The sequence below is a fragment of the Drosophila hydei genome, unplaced genomic scaffold, assembly GCF_003285905.1.
Source record: "Drosophila hydei strain 15085-1641.00,03,60 unplaced genomic scaffold, DhydRS2 tig00008135-arrow-pilon, whole genome shotgun sequence".
NCBI lineage: Eukaryota > Metazoa > Arthropoda > Insecta > Diptera > Drosophilidae > Drosophila > Drosophila hydei.
In genome coordinates this window covers 1661877-1680256 of record NW_022045844.1, presented here as the reverse complement: position 1 = coordinate 1680256, position 18380 = coordinate 1661877, and the positions used below count along the sequence as shown (strand labels likewise).

Genomic DNA, 18380 nt, shown 5'->3' with positions numbered 1-18380 from the left:
TAATATTTGCTGCAGTTTAAGGAGATGTAGAGATGAGCACGATATAGCACGATACAGCACCTTACAGCACGAATAACGAGTCAGAATCATGCACATGCACATGCACATCAATTTCTTTGATAGACACATAACTCGATGTTACCAACAGGTAATCATTTATTAACAAATGTATATACTCATATAATAGCTAAAATACTAAAATAACTATGCTCGTGAGTCTCGACGCGATCTTAAAACGATGATCCCGTAACGAGTCACGCAAAGAATCCATCACTAGGCAGCATAACAATGCCCTAAACGATAATAAAACAAAGTTTATTAAAAAAGTAAAAATTTATTTGGAAGTTCAACTTCTATAATTCAGGGGAAATTGTTGAGTCAATGATGGAATGCTTACATATGTATATGAAAATAAATTCGTCAGTAATTTAATTTGTTTTTCTTTTTTGATTCGAGACTTTGGATTAATCTAGCCGATCAGGAACTTTTGGTTAGGTATTCTATATATTATATGGCCCGTTGGCACTAAGGCACTAAATCAGAGTAGTCGGAATGATTGCTGTCAGATTCATCGCCCTGCGAACAAATCGACGCAGGCATCTCACAGCCAAAGTACGCATTGTTGTTGGCACAGAAAAGAATCAAATGACGCCAGCAATCATCGACAGCGAGCAGGAGAGGATTACCAAAGATGACCAGCAGACAACGAGCGCGAGAGATGGCAACATTCATGCGCTTATTGCAACGTACGAAACCCAAGCTGAGGCGCGCATCAGATCTTAGATTGGATTCTGAGGAGCGCACTGTGGATATGAGCATGATGTCTCGCTCCTAAAAGACCAAAGAAGATAAACTTAAATATGGACAAGTTAACGATCAACTGCTTACCTGTCCCTGAAACTCCTCCACAGAGCCAATCTTTGGCATAGATACATCGGCAGCAATGAACATCGTGCGTAGACTTTTCACCTGTTTGGCATAAGGTGTCAATATGCCAATTTGTTCAGGTAGCACATTGCGACGATAGAGTAGAATGGTCAGAAGAAAGACTTCGCGTGCTTCTGCAGGATTATACCAGGAGGGCGAATCAATATCCTGCATATTTTCACCCATGATGCCGTGAAAGAAGGTGCCATGAGTTCGTGGCATGTCACGATTTGGCTCGAAGATTGCTTGCAGTTCTGCTAGGAAGCGCGCCTCGCGAGAATTCTCTTCAGAGACCATGGAAATGAGCTCGTTGTCATAGAAGAGTTTACTGTACACAGACATGATGGAGGGCAGTGCACGATAGTTGTACAGTAGCTTAGTCAGCACACTTGGGTTATAGCCTGAGCTGTCGGGAAAGCGTTGCAGGTCCCTGCGATAAGGCGGAGTCTGGAGTAGGCGCTCCAGAAAAGAGGCACCCAGACCCAAATCACTCGCATAGCGACTGGTTACAATCGCCTGCAGCTGGTGAGGATCCCCTGCAAGGATCACTTGACTGCGCTTTCGTGCTAATAGGACAATTGGCACCATTGTTTCGGGCTCTGTACATTGGCCCGCCTCGTCGATCAGGACGTGTGTAAAGTGTTCCGGCAGAAAGTCCATTTGAATAAAGTTACCAAGCGTGGTGCAAGTACTGATGGTAATGCGATGCTTGCCCAAAAACTTGGCCTGGCAACGCAGCTTCAAGCCTGAGTCCGTAACAATCATCTGAAAATGAAGAAATTTGAATATAATCTAGGCTCATATATATCAATCTACTTACGCTATCATGCGCGGAGTCCACGGTGCCTATGTCGACGGTAGCACAGTAAGGCGCTAGGTCTGGCGGCACAAGATCCTTTTCCACCTGATTCTGTGAGACGAGCCGTATAAAATCGCCATGGTTCAAGGCTTTGCTAGCGATAATGCGCTTAGTTATCAGATCTGCGGAACTGTTTGATGGTGTGCCCACTAGGAGGCGGGAGCCGGGAACATTGCGCACCAGCTGCAGGATGGTCTCCACTAGAGTTACAGTTTTACCGGTGCCGGGTGGTCCGAAGATTACGTAGGGCATCTGATCTGCATCGCCTCTCAGAACATTGTAAACAGCCACCTTTTGAATGGAGTTCAGCGAGGTATTGAACCAGTTTAACTTGTCATCATATAGATACATGTCATCACCCTTTAACACGACCTCCAGCTGAAGGTGCTCGCGTTTCCCAACCTTGCTGGGAAACAGAAAGTTGTCGCCCATGTGATCAACAATGCGGGATGTGGCATGATGCTGCTTCCTGAAAGCGAATCTCGAGAAGTGGAACTCCAGACGATAATCCTCGCCATTATATTTTTGCTGAAAATTGGCATTGAATTTCAAATGGACTCTATTAAAGAAGACTTTGTGCACGACTCCCTGGAACAGCTTGTTCTCCTTGCTGTCTGACTCCAACCAGGGATTGATGGCGTTCACCGTGTCGCCCAGCACTAGCGACGGACGACGTTCGGCAAGATTCTCGATTTGTAGTGATAAAAATTCCCCTTCGCGATTGAAGTGAGCTCGCTCTCGATCATAGTTGCGAAAGCTAATGCTATAGTCGATCTCTTCCAGGTGCAGCATCGCTGAAAAGCGTTTCCCATAATTGCCAAAGTTAAGGTTCTCATTGAGAAACGGATACTCCTGACCCAACAGTTCCCTCACATCCGAAACCGACTCTGTTTTAAGCACTATAGCGCACAGCTTTTCAGGCACATCATAGTTGGACAAATGCACCGGTACAAAGCGTCGTTTGGTGGCAATCGATTCGCCTGGCACCAATGGATTTTTATTTGCATACACCTGATAGGCATAGAAGCGGGATCGTTGTCGGGCATTGCGTCCATTAACAATCAGCTGCTCGGAGGCAATCAGACGACGCTTCGCCTCGATAGCCTCCTGGTCCGATTCGCAGACGATGATGGTCAAAAAGCGTGTTACCTTAAACGTGTCGAACTGCAGGCTAAAGAACTCCTTCGATTCGCCAATGAACTTGGTGTACACCTGGAATACCAATGAGATTTGGCTACCAATTGGAATGCTTCTCGAGCTAATGGGCTCTACGACACTGATCTGTGCATCCGCCGCATTTGGTATATTAATGCTGCACAGCTGAAAGGTGCGTTTGCCCTCGTTTTTGATTTTAAGTGTGACATTGTGTTTCTTCCACTGTTCAGTGTAGATGAAGCGATCCTCGCCCTCGATGGCAACTGCTCGCTTACTGCTTGATGAGGAGCTTATCTGATTGTTCTTGATCTGGCCAAAGTTCTTCTCCAGCATAACCAACTTGATGGCACGTCGAGAGTATTTTGCCTGGTTTGTTGTGAGAGCGGAAAAGAGAGATATGTAGCAGACTATGAAATACCCTTGCAAACAATTAGCTGGGCCTATATATATTTATATTTGAAAGAAATTCAATTCCCTTACATATTTGCACTCGATCAGATCTACTTGGACAATATCGCCCAGATGCAATTGATATCCTTTTGGCACATCTTCCTTAAGCACATAGGCGCTCGAGGTGAGTACAGTGAACTCCTCGAATACTCGTTCGACAGTGCACTTCTGATTCGGTTCGATGCGTGTGGGAAAGATCTTCTTCACCTCCAATATTTCGCCTTGTTGATCCACATAGCCCTCGTCTAGCTGCACTTGGCACTCCAACGTAATCTCATCACCCGTTTTGGGTATAAAATTCGTTTCGATGCTGTCCAACTGAACGGTCAACTCCCCGTAATCTGTATCCACTTTAATGGAAGAGGGTAGGCGCTGCGTGATGATGCCCAAAATGTTGCGCAGCTGCATATTGAAATAGGTTGGATGATCTAGCTTCAGGGACTCCAGCATATCCTTAACCTGGCCAGATATGATAGTTGTTATATGAGGTTGATCTATGTATTATGCTCTGTGACTCACCTTTTTCTCCGTTGTTTTCTCCCACGACTGTTCGACTATCTTCTGTATTCTGATTACCTTGATGGCGTCGTCCTCGTCCTGCTGATATGCCAAGTACTCAATCACACACCCCACACTTAGCTCATGGAAGAGCTGTGCTGCAACCTGCTTCTCAAAGCTTAACGAGTTGTCTATAATGCCATTTTGTTCAGTTAAATGTGTGACGACGCCCTTCCGGGATGAACACGAAGTGGGAGTTTCATCGCTATCATTGTCCCCGATGAGATTCGTTTCGTAGGTAACTTTGCTATCACTGCAGCCCTCTTGGTCTAGAAAATCTTGCTCCATGGCCAGCAAATCGCGCTTATGATCCAGCTCATCTTCGTTGTTTTGGAAAATCCGACTCCAAAACGAGAGCATTTTTTCTTCGAATATCCAACTTTATGTATATTATTTATTGTATTGTGTAGTTACTCAATTGTTGCGGTTCTATTCCAGTCTTATCGACTGTTTTCTCTCAATATTATTCGATGCGTTCTTCTTCCTGAGTTTTTTTTATAGTCTTCTTCTCGAATGTTTTTGCTAGAAATGTTCCGTCTCGCTTGCTCCTAATCTCTCCTGAAATCGTGTTCTGCTGCTCTTCTTTCTCTCTTGCAATCTTCTTCTCGAACGTTCCTCCTCGCTCGCTCTTACTCTATCGTTCTATTACTCAAATTCTCAAATTGTATTCTATTGCTGCTGTTTCTTTTCCAGGCTCTCGTACATCCAGTCCGTTTCAATAATATAATTCAGTTCGTTCCGCAGAAACTGCAGTCTATTCAAATGGCTGTCGTTCGACTCCTCTTTGTAACCGCTCTCGCTTGTTATCAACGAAATTACTTTGGTTGTGGACTGGCTGTCGAGTTTTTTTATCTGAAGAGGGAAGGGAGGGAGGAAATTGAATGAAAAACAAATTATATTTTGTATATATAAACATGAGAAGCAGTCCTCAAATTTCAACTGACCTCAGCACTATTGCTGCTGCCTTCCGAAATGCTGGCTGTATTGTTACTCTCGTTGATGCCTGTTGCTTCGCCGGACATAATCGACATAATCCTTTGAGGCTCTCAACAAATATATGAAAATGCTTGCGCTGCAAGTTCATAAAACAAAATGCATTACTACAAATAACTAATATCTAACTCCTATATATACGAATTAAATAATTTGTAATACTAACTTACCTATAAAACCGCTCAGTACTCCTAAATTATACGTTTTTTAGTCTTATTAAGCAGAAACTCAATCGGACATTTGCAAACTTCGAAGCTCGAGACGAAACTGATGGAAGGCGGTCCACATAACCTAAAACATAAGCACAATCCACAAATTGTAAAACATATGTTTTTAGCGTCTTAAGAGTTAACATTATCGTGTAATGTTATTAACAGTCACACAAAAAGTTCATTTAGTTTGGCAAAATATATTCATATACTAAATGAATTTAAACAAAATGAAGTATTATGGTGACAAGAAGAGAATATTGGACTTAAACCACGTACAATTTATATATGTTAACGGTTACAAAAATTAATTTTAACAGGCTTTTCCAAAAACAGTGCTTAGGTTTCGCGAATACTGTTACTATTGTTGCCGGAGCAAAAACAACCTTTGTTACTCCGACTATCGATAGTAAATTAAGTTTACACACTATCGATAGCATTATCGTTTATTTCCTCACCTCTAGCACAGGTGCATCGTATTCGCTAACCAAATCGGCGTGCAAAGAAAAATTCAGAAATTTTTATTTGGCAAAGCAAACAAATTGTGGACTTAACGCATAATTAAGGAGCAATCGTAAGGCGACTGAAAGTAGACCAAACAGCAGCACAAACTCTTTTTAACTGTAAAAGCAGGAATACAGACACTCATCGCCTTCGTCTTTGCCGACTTCGTTTACCTCTGTGTCGCGTTTTAGATTTTTAATAGTGAATTCATTTCGGCGTTTCGTGGGTGTTCAGAGAAGAAGCGTGTTGAGACTACGACAGGAAAGATGGTTAAAGCTAAAAAGGGCAAGAAAGAGATATTGACTAACGTCGAGGGCGCATCATCGGCAGACGAAAAGTTAGTACTATTATTTATGTTGTTGTTGTTGTTGCCACGATGGCAACGTTGGCAAAGTTTTTATTCAAAAACTTCATTACCTATATCTTTCAGTGAAACCGCAGTCTTAGAATCGGACAACGATCAAGTGAGCGCCAACAACAAGAAGAACCAGCAGAAGGGCAAAAACAAGAAGAAGAACAATAAAAATGCCAATGCTTCGGATGAGGGCAGCGAAATCATGGATGATGCCTCAGTTGAGACCATTACAAAGGCTGTAAAAAAGTTGAATGTGAAAGGCAAGGGCAAGGCAAAGTCTAAGAATTTAGATGATGACTCTGCTGATGAGGCGCCCAGTCAGAAGCCGTCCAAGAAGTCCGCTTTTAATTTGTTAATGGACGACGAGGATGAAGATGAAGCGCCAGCGGCACACGATTCACCCGACGAGGAGGAGGAAGAGTTGGTTGCTAAGCCACAGAAGAAGAACGAGAAGAAGGGCAAAAAGTCAAAGCGCAAGGGCAAAGATGATGACGAGGACTTGGATAAGATGCTGGCAGAACTGCAGGCGGAATATGCGGGCGAAGCACCAGCAGCAGTAGCGGCAGCAGAGCCTGAACAGGAAGACCTAAGCAAGAAGTCGAAGAAGGGCAAAAAGCAAGCAACAGCAGCAGCAGCTGCAGCAGCTGTCGAGGAAGCTGAAGCCGAAGATGATGAGAATGATGTAGAGGGAGGAGGCGGCATGAAGACAGCAGCTCAAAAGAAGAAGGAGAAAAAGGAGCGACAGAAGCGAGAGGCGGCACTGGCCAAGCAACGAGCAGCTTTAGAGCCAAAGCAAAAGCCAGCACCCGCCCCTGCAGCAGCGCCAGAACCCCAGCCTGAGCCTGAGGAAGCAACGCCTGAGATTGAAGCCGAAGCCGATGAAGCTTCCGAAGATACTAAGGTGGGCAAGGGCAAGAAAAAAGGCAAAAAGGATAAGAAAGCTGAGGCTGAGGATGATAAAAAGGACACCAAGAAGAAGGGCATGTCTGCTTCGATCGTGGCTGCCATGCAGGAGCAGCTCAAGAAGCGCAAAGAGGAAGAGGAGCGTTTGCAGAAGCTTGAAGAAGAGCGTATCCGACTCGAAGATGAGCGCGAAGAAGCGCGCCTGGAAGCTGTGCGCATAGAAGCCGAGCGCAAAGAGAAGAAAAAACAAAAGGAGGCCGAACGCAAGGCCCGCCTCAAGGCGGAAGGAAAACTTCTGACCAAAAAGCAAAAGGAGGATCGTGCCCGAGCACAGGCGCTACTCGAATCACTCAAAGCACAGGGCTTGGAAATACCCGATCCGAATGATAGGCGTGCGCCAAGACCAGGTGAGTCGGTTATGCTAGATGAATGGTGCATATAATAATCTTGAATACTTTTCAGGCACACGCATAAGGCCCAACAAGAAGAAGGGACCCAAGGATGATGGAGCGGGTGAGTCCAAAGATGACGCACAAAAGGCAGCAGAAGCAGCGGCAGCTGCTGCCGCAGCAGCTGAGCAAGCAGCCAAAGTGGAGGTGGTTAAAGAGAGCTGGGATGCCACGGATAGCGAGGCGGAGCCCGAGGAGGAATCCTCGCAAGCAACTACAACAACGACCAACAACGGCAAAAATGAGCAGCAGGATGAGGGCGAATCCGAAGATGACGATGAGGGAGATACCGATGATGACAGCGATGAGTCGGAGGATGAGAGCGAAGAGTCCGAAAAGGAGGATGCTCAGTTGGCCAACGACCCCGAGTCGCGACGTTTGCGTGCGGAGGCGCGCATCATCAAACGTCAAGCTGACGCCGAGAAGAAACGCACCACAGACGAGTTACGTGCGGGCGTTGTGTGTGTGCTCGGCCATGTGGACACGGGCAAGACAAAGATTCTGGACAAGCTGCGACGCACTCACGTGCAGGACTCAGAAGCAGGTGGCATTACCCAACAGATTGGCGCCACCAATGTGCCCATTGATGCCATCAAGGAGCAAACAAAATATGTTAAAAATGTGGCCAGCTTCGAGCATCGCTTGCCTGGCTTGCTTATCATTGATACACCTGGCCACGAGTCGTTCAGTAATTTGCGCAATCGTGGCTCATCTCTCTGTGATATTGCCATTCTGGTTGTGGACATTATGCACGGCCTGGAGCCGCAAACAATAGAGTCCATACAGCTGCTAAAGAAGAAGAAATGCCCCTTCATTGTGGCCCTCAACAAGATCGATCGTCTCTACGACTGGAAGGTGTTGGCTCGTCGTGATGTCAGGGATGTGATTAAGGAGCAGCAGACGAATACTCAGCTGGAGTTTGAGCAGCGCACAAAGGATGTTATTCTGCAATTTGCTGAGCAAGGATTGAATGCCGCTTTGTTCTATGAGAACACAGATCCCAAGACCTACATCTCTCTAGTGCCAACGAGCGCCATCACAGGCGAAGGCATGGGCAACTTGCTGTTCATGATCACGGACTTCTGCCAGAATATGCTGGCCAAGCGCTTGATGTATTCCGAGGAGCTGCAGGCCACAGTGCTGGAGGTAAAGGCCATACCCGGTCTGGGCACCACCATTGATGCCATTCTGATCAATGGCCGCCTACGCGAGGGCCAGACAATGATCCTAGCTGGCACCGATGGCCCGATAACTACGCAAATTCGTTCGCTGCTGATGCCACAGCCCATGAAGGAGCTGCGTGTCAAGAATGCCTATGTGGAGTACAAGGAGGTGAAGGCAGCTCAGGGTGTCAAGATAGCGGCCAAGGATCTGGAGAAGGCAATTGCTGGCATCAATTTGCTCATTGCGCACAAGCCGGATGAAGTCGAAATATGCAAGTGGGTGAAACGAACTCTAATATAGTCTATTATAGCCGATCCTCCCGTATAGTCCATTTGCTGATCTATTTCATTCCTATTTACAGAGAGGAAGTTGCCCGCGAACTGAAGAGCGCTTTAAGCCACATCAAATTGGCTCAATCGGGCGTCTATGTGCAAGCCTCTACGCTGGGCTCCTTGGAAGCTCTGCTCGAATTTTTACGCACTTCAAAGATTCCGGTAAGTGAGCCTAGTTAAGTTACAAACTTTGTCAGACTATACACCTAGTTATTGTGTAAGAGGGAAACATTGATAGGTACGACAATGCGTAGATAGTTTAGACGACTGCTGATAGATGACGTGAATTTAAAGGCTGAGAAATTGCTGAACGATTTAATATCGATATAAATGCAATAAGTTATCGATCATCAGACTTTATCAGCGTGTTTTTTAAGAATATCTAAATTCTTATAGTTGTAATACATAAGGGCAAGACAAATGAACAAACAGAGCTACCTGGACCTAAAGATCCTTTATGGAATATCGATCATGCCTGCTTGTCTGTATAGTCTCTAGTTTGATCTAGATCCTTTATGATCATATCCGCTACTTGGCCTTATAATAACATCCTTCATAAGATATTTGTATAAATCTAGACTCGCATACCCTTATAGATACTTTTACCTATATAGATGATTATGCCTATATTTTTAAATCCATACAGAAAACTGATAATCAAAGAAAACTATAATCAAAGTGTTCAATCAGCCAACAAATTGGCCACAAATAACTTATTTATGACTTGCTTTTTTTCTTTTTGAATTTATTTTGAAAAACAAAATTTTTTGTGAAATATGGCAACAAAAAGAGAAAGTTGTAAATTGTCGTAGGAAAAAGTATTTTTGGAAAATTATGAGTGCATGAGGCGATGGCGACGACGTCGGCGGTGTCTGCCTAAACCTCAGTGACCAGATTCCCCGATTCGCAGTGCCACGAGCTGCACAGCTCCACAGCTCCCTATCTCCCCAGTTGCTAGTCGCGAGTTGCGTGCCGCCACCTGCGTTTCCGTCTCCTTCGGTTGCTTAGACCGCGGTGCACAGCTCGCAGTTTGCGTAGCCAACGCGGCAGACAACGTCGACGTTGTTGGCGTAAACATAAAATGTATTTTTATAAATGCAGTGCAAATAGTTGCAACAACATTAGCGACAACAACAGCAATAACAAATAACAACTAGAAACCCGGCCACATTCGGAATGATTCATGCAACAAGCAGCCAAAAGGCGGGCGCATAGCCAACAACACGCACTGCCCCATCCAAAAGAGCCAAAGCATCCAATCTTCTGTACACCCCCCTCCCTCGCAACCCCAACCCCTCCAATGGCGAAAAGATTGAAAATCAACTAAAAATACTTTGCGCTCTATATATATATTTATATAGATGGAGACATGCTATATATGCAGCTACTTATATATAATTATATGTATACAAATTTATCAATATATAGGCATATATATGTGTGTAACTGAATGATTATGGCAGCTTTATAGATATATATTGTTTATATGTGTATATAAACTTTCATGAATGAATTCTTAACATTGGCTATTTGATGCCTGGCTATTTGATGCCAGCCAAAACATTTTCTATATAATCACATATATATACATGATATATACATCATATATATATATACTACATAATCTTTATTGGCATTTTTTGTTTGTTTTTGTTAAAGAACACGTTTGGTGTTCAAATTGATGCCAGGCAGCGGAAATGCTCAGCGGAAGTAACAAAAATAAATAGAATTTATAGCTTTCTGAATATTTATATATATAGACATACATAGGTATAATATGTCGACAGTGTAATCAGATATTTCTGTTTTTTTATTGTTATTTCTTATTGCATTTGCAATTTTTATTGAAGAAATGTATCGAGAACTACTTGTATAACAGTATAACAGTTATTAGTATAAAAGTCCCAGTAATAAAAGCCCCAAAAATTATTGTATAAGAGTACCATTAAAGTTAAAGCTTAAATACTGCCAGTATAACAGTAACAGTTTAGCAGTTATAGCATAACAGTACCATAACTGTTATACTATATAAAACTTTTCTTTTTAAATTCCATATATAATCGTTTGGTGGTCAATACTTTACTTTATAGTGTTACTACTACTATATATATATACGTGGAAAATAGTAAAACGACTTTCCATATTCCAATTCAATATTTAATTTACTTTTAGTTTGTTTTAAGTGGTAACTGAAACTAGTCTTGGCCCACAGACCGAGAATCGACTCAATTAGCTAACACTACAAGCTCATTAGGGGCAGCCCACATGCTTTGTAGGGTTTCCCACAGTCTCATCAGCACATTTTCATCATCTTTTTATGCAGGCAGCAGCGAGCAGTTTTCCCATCATTGCTGCAAAGTCTCCAAATTCAAGTCTAAAGCCGATTCCAAGACGCCAACGCAATGGAGGCAACAACTATGCAAATTGGCTAATAAAAGCTTACATAATGCTAGTCAGAGGCGTATAACAGTTGACAAAAACACTCTTTGTGTGGCAAGTAAAGTGGAACGTTGTTGTGGCAGGTGATTAATTGTCATCTCAGCTATTCAATGTAAAACATTGAGATGAGTTGAGATCTCTAGAGTGGAAGCTGCTTACAATGTAATCCAAAGTATTATAGCTTAGATATTTAATCTACTATATAGTGATACCTAGTAATACCTAGTATAACATCAAGAAAATAACAGGAAAAATCTTTGGCGATGCCCAGAATCCAAAGAATCATACTCTTTGATCAAATAGGAATCACGTGTGGAATTCAAAGTTTGACAAACTTATCACGCCTGCTTGAAATGCAATTTGATACAGGATAACTTTTCTTCGAGCATCTAATTTGAAATTTGAGATAGGGTAACTTCACTTCTAGCATAGCCGCCCTAAAGGCCACTCACATGACTTAGTTCGTTTTACACATTTGGAACGCAAAAATTTGTCGCCGTCAACTTTTTTTGCGTTTGCATCAAAAATCAATTATGGCAAAATGTCGGACGGACTGACAGCGTGACACCCGGCCGGACGACGGACAGCGAGCGGCTTGATTGCCATTCATTCATTCATTCATGACTTGAATTGAGTTCGGTTGAGTTGAGTTGAGTTGAGTGTGGGCTATGTGGGTAGCGGGCCGGCCGGCTATGTAACAAGTTCCGCCTTCGTTTAAGCCAAATTTAGTAACTAACTAGCGCCGACGCAAATACCAAATGTCACTTGTCAACTATTTAATTAACTCTAGCAGAGGGTACATCAGTTAGAAAGTGCATTATGTAACACGATGAAGTGTTATGCTTATGAATTCATTATGAATAGTTATTATACTTATGCTCGTATTACAGTTATACAGTTACACTTTTGGTATAGTTTTTATAGACTTATACAACAAGAACTGGATTGCTTTGTATACCCAGTTAAACTGTTATATTTATGTATAATAAGCTATAAGTTATACTAATTAGTTAAACTGTTCTAACTCTGTTCTACTCTCAAGTAAAAGTTAGTTGTCTATACAGTGTTATACATAGATACTTAAACTGTTATACTGTAAGTAACAAGCTTTACTTAAACTGTTATGAAGTTTAACATTTCATTCATATCTTCTACTCGTATGTAAAAGCTTAATTGTTATACTCAAACCTTGCTATATATAGCTACTAAATTTGTTATACAACTAGTTCTTCTTCTTCCACTCTTAAGCTTAATGAGCTTTTTATAGAGTAGCTCGCGCTCTCATCGAGAAATTCGTATATGGCATTAATATCACAACAGATCAAACTACTCAATATATATGCATATAGTTGTTTATCTGAATATGTGTTTGTGTATTTCATTGGGATCCAGTAATTATTTGATGCACCCACGCTATGAAATACTAACAGGGATTCCAATTTATATTGGCTCTGACCAAACTGACCGGAAATTGTCATTTAAGTGTCTTGTGTGTGTTTGTTGTTGTTGACGGCAGCCAAAAAAAAAACAAAAAACAAAAGATAAATAAAATAAAATACGTTTTTCATTGATTTCAGACACATTGCCATTCGCGTTAAAAAGTCGTTTAGGTTTAATTTACGGCACAATGTTCGAGCCGAAAACAATCGACACTTTAAATAGATACAACAAGTTGGGCGAGAGAGTGAGTGCGGCTCTCTTTTTGATGAGCTCGGCTTCAATTGATGGACTGCTTGTTGCTCTCTCGCTCTGTCTGGCTTGAGTGCTCATTCATCATTTCGTTGAGCGCATTTCATATGGCAACAATAACCAGCTCTGCAAGTGTCGCCAAAAAACTGAAACACACGCTTCACCAAACTAATAAGAAGAAGAAAAAAGAGCACACGCAGCAGACAGGCAATAAATTGTATGGAAAACAAATCAATTACACACATACATACATTACTCTCTCTCGCTCTCGCTCGTCTACTCTTTATTTCGTTGTGTTGCGCACTCAGCTGCTGGCACTTGCGCTCTGCTTAATTGCAGCCCCCATGATGCTTATTGGCTGTTGGGTTTTTGTTGTTGCTTTTTTTCATTTCTGTTGTTTCATTCATTTTGGCAGACAGTTTGCTTGTTTGTACACTGAACAGAAGCTCTCCCTCTTTCTGTCTTTCACGCTCTCGCTCGCTCACTCGCACGCACATCTGCTCGCGTACAATAATTCATTTTATTGATCAAATAAACATTTGCTATACATTTCTATAAATTAAACACGACGCGGCAGGGCGTAACGGCATCAGCATCAGCAGCAGCAGCCGCGCTTTCTATTCATAAAAATTAATTGCACTTGTTGCTGTCTGCCTGGCTGCCCATCTGCCATCTTTATCTTGCAGGCCATGTGTTTAGCGGGGGCGTGCGTCACATAAACACACACATGCAAACACATCCATATACAGATATACACACTTACGTCGAAGATTAACATAATTCACTTATAATAGCAATACGCACAATATTTATACAAATAACAATAATTCATTAGCAGCCCCTCAATTTAAATGGTTTCGCGAATTTCACACCCAAAGGCCATTAACCAAAAGCGTTCTCAAATATGAAAACCGCTACAAAATACAATGGAAAAAATTTAAGGTTAAAACGGTATGTCTTTGTGTGAACATGTGTATGCATCTATATGTTTGTTGAAGTAAAATATGCTCATGTCATTCTTTGACTTCCTTAAATTCTCTCTAATCCTCGTTTCCTTTTCAACATTGAGCTTCAGCCTAGTTGTAGTTCAGTAAGAGGGTGGTCTTACAAGTTGTTAAATATGCATATACGAATAAACTACTTATGCGCAGTTACAAATACTGATATTGTACATGTTGTCAAGAGGAAACGCAATGATTTGAGTAGTGACCCACATAGTCGTATCTATGTATATGCTCAACACATTAAAGCAGGAAATCGTATTATGAGCAACCACTTCATTTTTATGGCAGCCCTCCTTCAACTAGTATGCATTGCCATCAAATTTTCGGACGCAGATTTATGGTGCGCAGTGTATTAGCTTGCAATATACATATACATATATATTTTTTTTTTTTATTATGAGACACCAAAGACAACGCATACATGGAGTAACCACAAAGAGAGAGGGAGAGAGAGGAAGGCAGGGAGAGCTTTTGGTGCAACGTTTGTGTGCATTGCAGTTGCTGTTGCAAGCACCGTTATGCAATTGGCCTGCAATCTGTGCTTAAATTCCGTTGCCAACTGCGGCTTCATTAACATTAGTCTCTCGTTGTCGTTAACAACCAAATATATCGAAGTCGTAGTCGTCGCTAGCCAAGCTGCCATTCATAAAAAGCTGCGTTTGCTTATACAACTCTTTTCTTTTTTTGCTTTGGTAATGGTATTAGTATACCCACACAAACACACACATATGCACAAATACATGTACACAAGCAACACCCGCAACAACTAAACAAAGTTTCATTCATGCCAACAATTTTTTTTCTGTGTGTCTGTTACTTTTTCTTCTTCCTCTTCTTTTATGAATGAAAAATACGTAACAAGCAACTAACTCGGAGTCTGTTAGCTCGTCCGTGACGTTTTTCTTTCATGAATGAAAAATTGCGCAGAAATAACCACACACACCACCACACACAGCAATTCAAGACAAGAAAGCAAAAACTTGAATGTGCCAAAAAAAAGAATGTATATTAGCAGAACAAGCAAATACGCTGCAAAATGTAACATGATATAGTAAAGAAAATAGAGAGAGTGATAGAAAGCTAAGAAAATAAAAAGGACAGATAAAGAGTATGAGCAGAGAAGGAGAGAGAAAGCGCCAGCTTCAATGCTGTTATTCAACAAATTGGGTGCTATAGCTAAGCTACTTCATATAGAGTATAAGTGAAAACGCATGCAACTTGTGAATGGCTGCCGTTGAGTTAGTTTTGTTTAATTCAGGTATTTGGGCAGTAATTGTAATTATGCAGCCATCAACTAAGTCGTTGTTGTGTTTTTGCTAGTGTTGTGGCTACTTTTGCCATAATTGTAAGTCGCTGTTGCTGTTGCTGCTGCTGCTTCTGCGGGCGACGACGTAATGGAATATCAGCATTGGCTACATGGTAGGGGCTACATACATGCATACATACATACGTACATATATATGTAAGTACGTAGATACGTTGTTATGGTAGTGTAGGTAATTTGATTCCCCCCTATGCATTTTAATTAAAAGTCAACAACACTCACACAGACATTCACACTCATAGCAAGTTTCGCAAGTCGAGGCACTCGGCCATGCTTAGCGCGAAGCGTTGGCAACAATTTGTAATCGAGACGTAGTTGCATGCAAATATGCGAATGCAACGACGCCCACAACGAAATGCAAAATCAGGAGAATATGAAGAAGAAGAAGCAGCAAAAGCCAGCTGAAACAGCAAATTAATTACTCGTCTCGCAATTCTAACAATTGTTGCTGCTACTCAAATAACGTAAAAAGCAAGAGAAAAAAATAGCTAACACCAGTTTAGGCAATAAGAAGGAGAATGTCAAAAAGAAGTGCGCAGCAACAACAATGAAAAGAAAACGGTTAAAAAGTGTGATCCATTTTACTGCCAGCAACTCAATTAGCTGTCTCGTTCTAGCTCTAACTCAGGCGTTGTCTTCTACACTTCGCTCCTCTGTTTTGTTTTTTTTTTTCACTTTCTTACTCCATGGCGCATTCATTGTATCGCTGAATTTAATGAATGAATTTAATTTTGTGCGCTTTTTCTCATGTTTTTGCGGCATGTACTATATATCTACATATAGGCACTAAAAGAATGAAAGGAAGGAAGTGCGCGAAGAAGAAGAAGTGGACAATGCCAACGTTTTCATTAATGCGACGTAGTTGCTGCCAAGAACAGAACAAACAACAAAAACAAGAACGTCAATATAAAAACAAGCAACAAAAAAATAAAAGGGAAACTAAACAAGGTTATGGAAGAGCAAATACCCTGGCAGGGCAACTGAAAGAAATAATGTATACCTACGGTTCAGTATAGAAATTAAAAATTATTATGAGAAACATCTTTATGTAGTATATATTTAAACAAGAAAAATAGATTTGCCCTCTATTTTGAGCAGTCGAAGCTAAATCCTACACAAGCATCACATATAAATTGCTTGAGTTGGAATACCCTTTGCAAGCGTAAAAAAGAAAACAAATGAATGAGTGAACCAACAAGCAAATGAATGAGTAAATGAATGAATGAGTAAATGTACATTCGTTCAAATGAAAACAAAAAAGCAACGATAACAACGGAAGTAATTCTTCCTGCATCGTAGACACACACACACATACACAACAACATTTTGAAGAGCTTATTGCTTAATGTTCATTCATAAACACGTTGCGACCGCATTTTTAATGAAATCAACAGCGCGAAGGAAGTTGGCCCGAAATGTAGATAAATAGATGTGCATAAGAACGGAAGTCTTGACCGGAACGTGCAGACCTAAACACAGGGGGATAGCAAAGCAATAAAAAAGAACAAACTATAAAAAAACAAAATCAAATAAAATAAGCAACGCAATTATTCAATTTGTTGAGAGACGAACATTGTCTTTGGCTGGCACTCAAGCCGTAAGCCTTGTCAGCGAACAACCCTTGCCCTCTGACCATGCCGAGAGCGTGCTTAAGTGCTGACGTCAGCAATGCGTTTGCAGGTGTCAGTTGACCTTTTACCTTTGGCACCCGTACATCGTATCGATGTCGTGCGTTTTATTTAATTAGCTTTGCGGCTTCTCTTACGCACTTCCTACGCCCACAACCACTTTATTTTTGTGTTTAGGGTAACTTTATTTGCTGCGTCAGAATTTGAAATTTGATTATGGTTCAAGAGATATTGCGTTTGGCATTTAAATGTGCGTAATACCTATTGAAATGTAAATATATTTTTATTAGGATTTTTATAATCTAATTTCTTAACTCTCTCTATCTGTCTCTACTTCTCTTTCTTACAGTACTCTGCCATTCGCATTGGTCCCGTGGTGAAGCGCGATGTGATGAAGGCTTCGACAATGTTGGAGCATGAGGCGCAGTAAGTTAACCAAATATACTAAATCCTTAACGACTCTAAGCGGAGGCCACAACATTTTAACGATCTGCAGTCCATTTATAAGCAGCGGCTACATATCATTATTATATCAGTTGCTGGAGACAACAATGTTGCATTCAGCGAACAATTCAATTTTATTGCAGCTTAACTTTATTAACACCAGCGACTGGTCATTCCCCATCCTCCCTCGTCTTCCGCTCGCTTCGACACCTAAAAGAACAAAAGACTTATAAACAATGTGCAGTGCGGCTCTTTGAAGAGCGTGTCTGATATAGCCGACATGGACTCCGAGTGGCTGTGGTTGCTGTGGGTTAAGTGATTCATTTAGCGGCAATCAGAGAATGCACTTTCCTTTCCACTGCCTCGATGCCCGATGATTTATTGTTGTGCGCGACAGATACCCTTTAGGAAAATGATGCCTTGACGGCGGCTTTATCTCATTAGAGTTACTTTTGCAAATAGCCGAGTCGCTGCCCCTGAATGAGAAGTTTCCAATTGCAGCGACAACTATTTTTGTGCTCTGCTTAGCAACAACAAAGCGAATGCAGATGCACAGAGAGAGAGATGCATTTGCAGCTAGAGTTGCACTTGGGCATACATTTGCAGCTTCAGCTTCAGTATAGATACATTTTCACTAACAGATATTTTTGAACTTACAGATACATTTGCACCTACAGATAAATTTGAGTCTGCAGATACAGTCGCTACTACATTCGCAGCTTCAGATACATTTGTGGCTATATTAGCTCTTGCAGATACATTTGCAGTTATACACAGATAATTAAATAGCTTCAGCTTCAGTATAGATATATTTTCACCTACAGATACATTCGAAACAACGTTCGCAGTTTCAGATACATTTGTGGTTATATTTGCAGTTGCAGATACATTTGTAGCAACAGTTGCATATATATTTACAAAACGTTCAGCCCACACGCTCACATTACTGCATCACATGAGGCGAGAACTTCAATAACAATAAAATAGAATTATG

At 41.5% G+C, this 18380-nt stretch overlaps 2 protein-coding genes across 2 annotated transcripts in view; one reads left to right on the top strand and one right to left on the bottom strand.

Moving 5' to 3' along the window:
- Positions 1-318: 318 nt before the first annotated feature.
- LOC111601115 (probable RNA helicase armi) lies at positions 319-5235 on the bottom strand. The gene is made up of 7 exons (XM_023317563.2): positions 5113-5235; positions 4894-5021; positions 3911-4801; positions 3422-3850; positions 1748-3307; positions 889-1692; positions 319-831 (listed from the first exon to the last, which is right to left on the bottom strand). The coding sequence occupies exons 3-7, from the start codon at positions 4307-4309 to the stop codon at positions 526-528; spliced, it is 3498 nt and encodes a 1165-aa protein (XP_023173331.1). The 5' UTR covers positions 4310-4801; positions 4894-5021; positions 5113-5235; the 3' UTR covers positions 319-525.
- A 350-nt stretch (positions 5236-5585) lies between these two features.
- The window catches only part of LOC111601114 (eukaryotic translation initiation factor 5B), a 32675-nt gene continuing 19880 nt past the window's right edge, over positions 5586-18380 (top strand). Inside the window, exons 1-5 of the mRNA XM_023317562.2 lie at positions 5586-5992; positions 6086-7320; positions 7376-8801; positions 8888-9020; positions 17292-17368. Coding sequence (XP_023173330.2) covers positions 5922-5992; positions 6086-7320; positions 7376-8801; positions 8888-9020; positions 17292-17368 — 2942 coding nt within the window. The 5' untranslated portion in view covers positions 5586-5921. The remainder of the gene's footprint in view (positions 5993-6085; positions 7321-7375; positions 8802-8887; positions 9021-17291; positions 17369-18380) is intronic.

Excerpts from the sequence above, each read along its gene's own strand:
- LOC111601115 (XM_023317563.2), bottom strand. The coding sequence starts at position 4,309 with ATGCTCTCGTTTTGGAGTCGGATTTTCCAAAACAACGAAGATGAGCTG. Across the intron at positions 3,851-3,910 it reads AGAAAACAACGGAGAAAAAG|GTTAAGGATATGCTGGAGTC; the intron begins GTGAGTCACAGA and ends ATATCTGGCCAG. Across the intron at positions 832-888 it reads TGGAGGAGTTTCAGGGACAG|GAGCGAGACATCATGCTCAT; the intron begins GTAAGCAGTTGA and ends TTGGTCTTTTAG.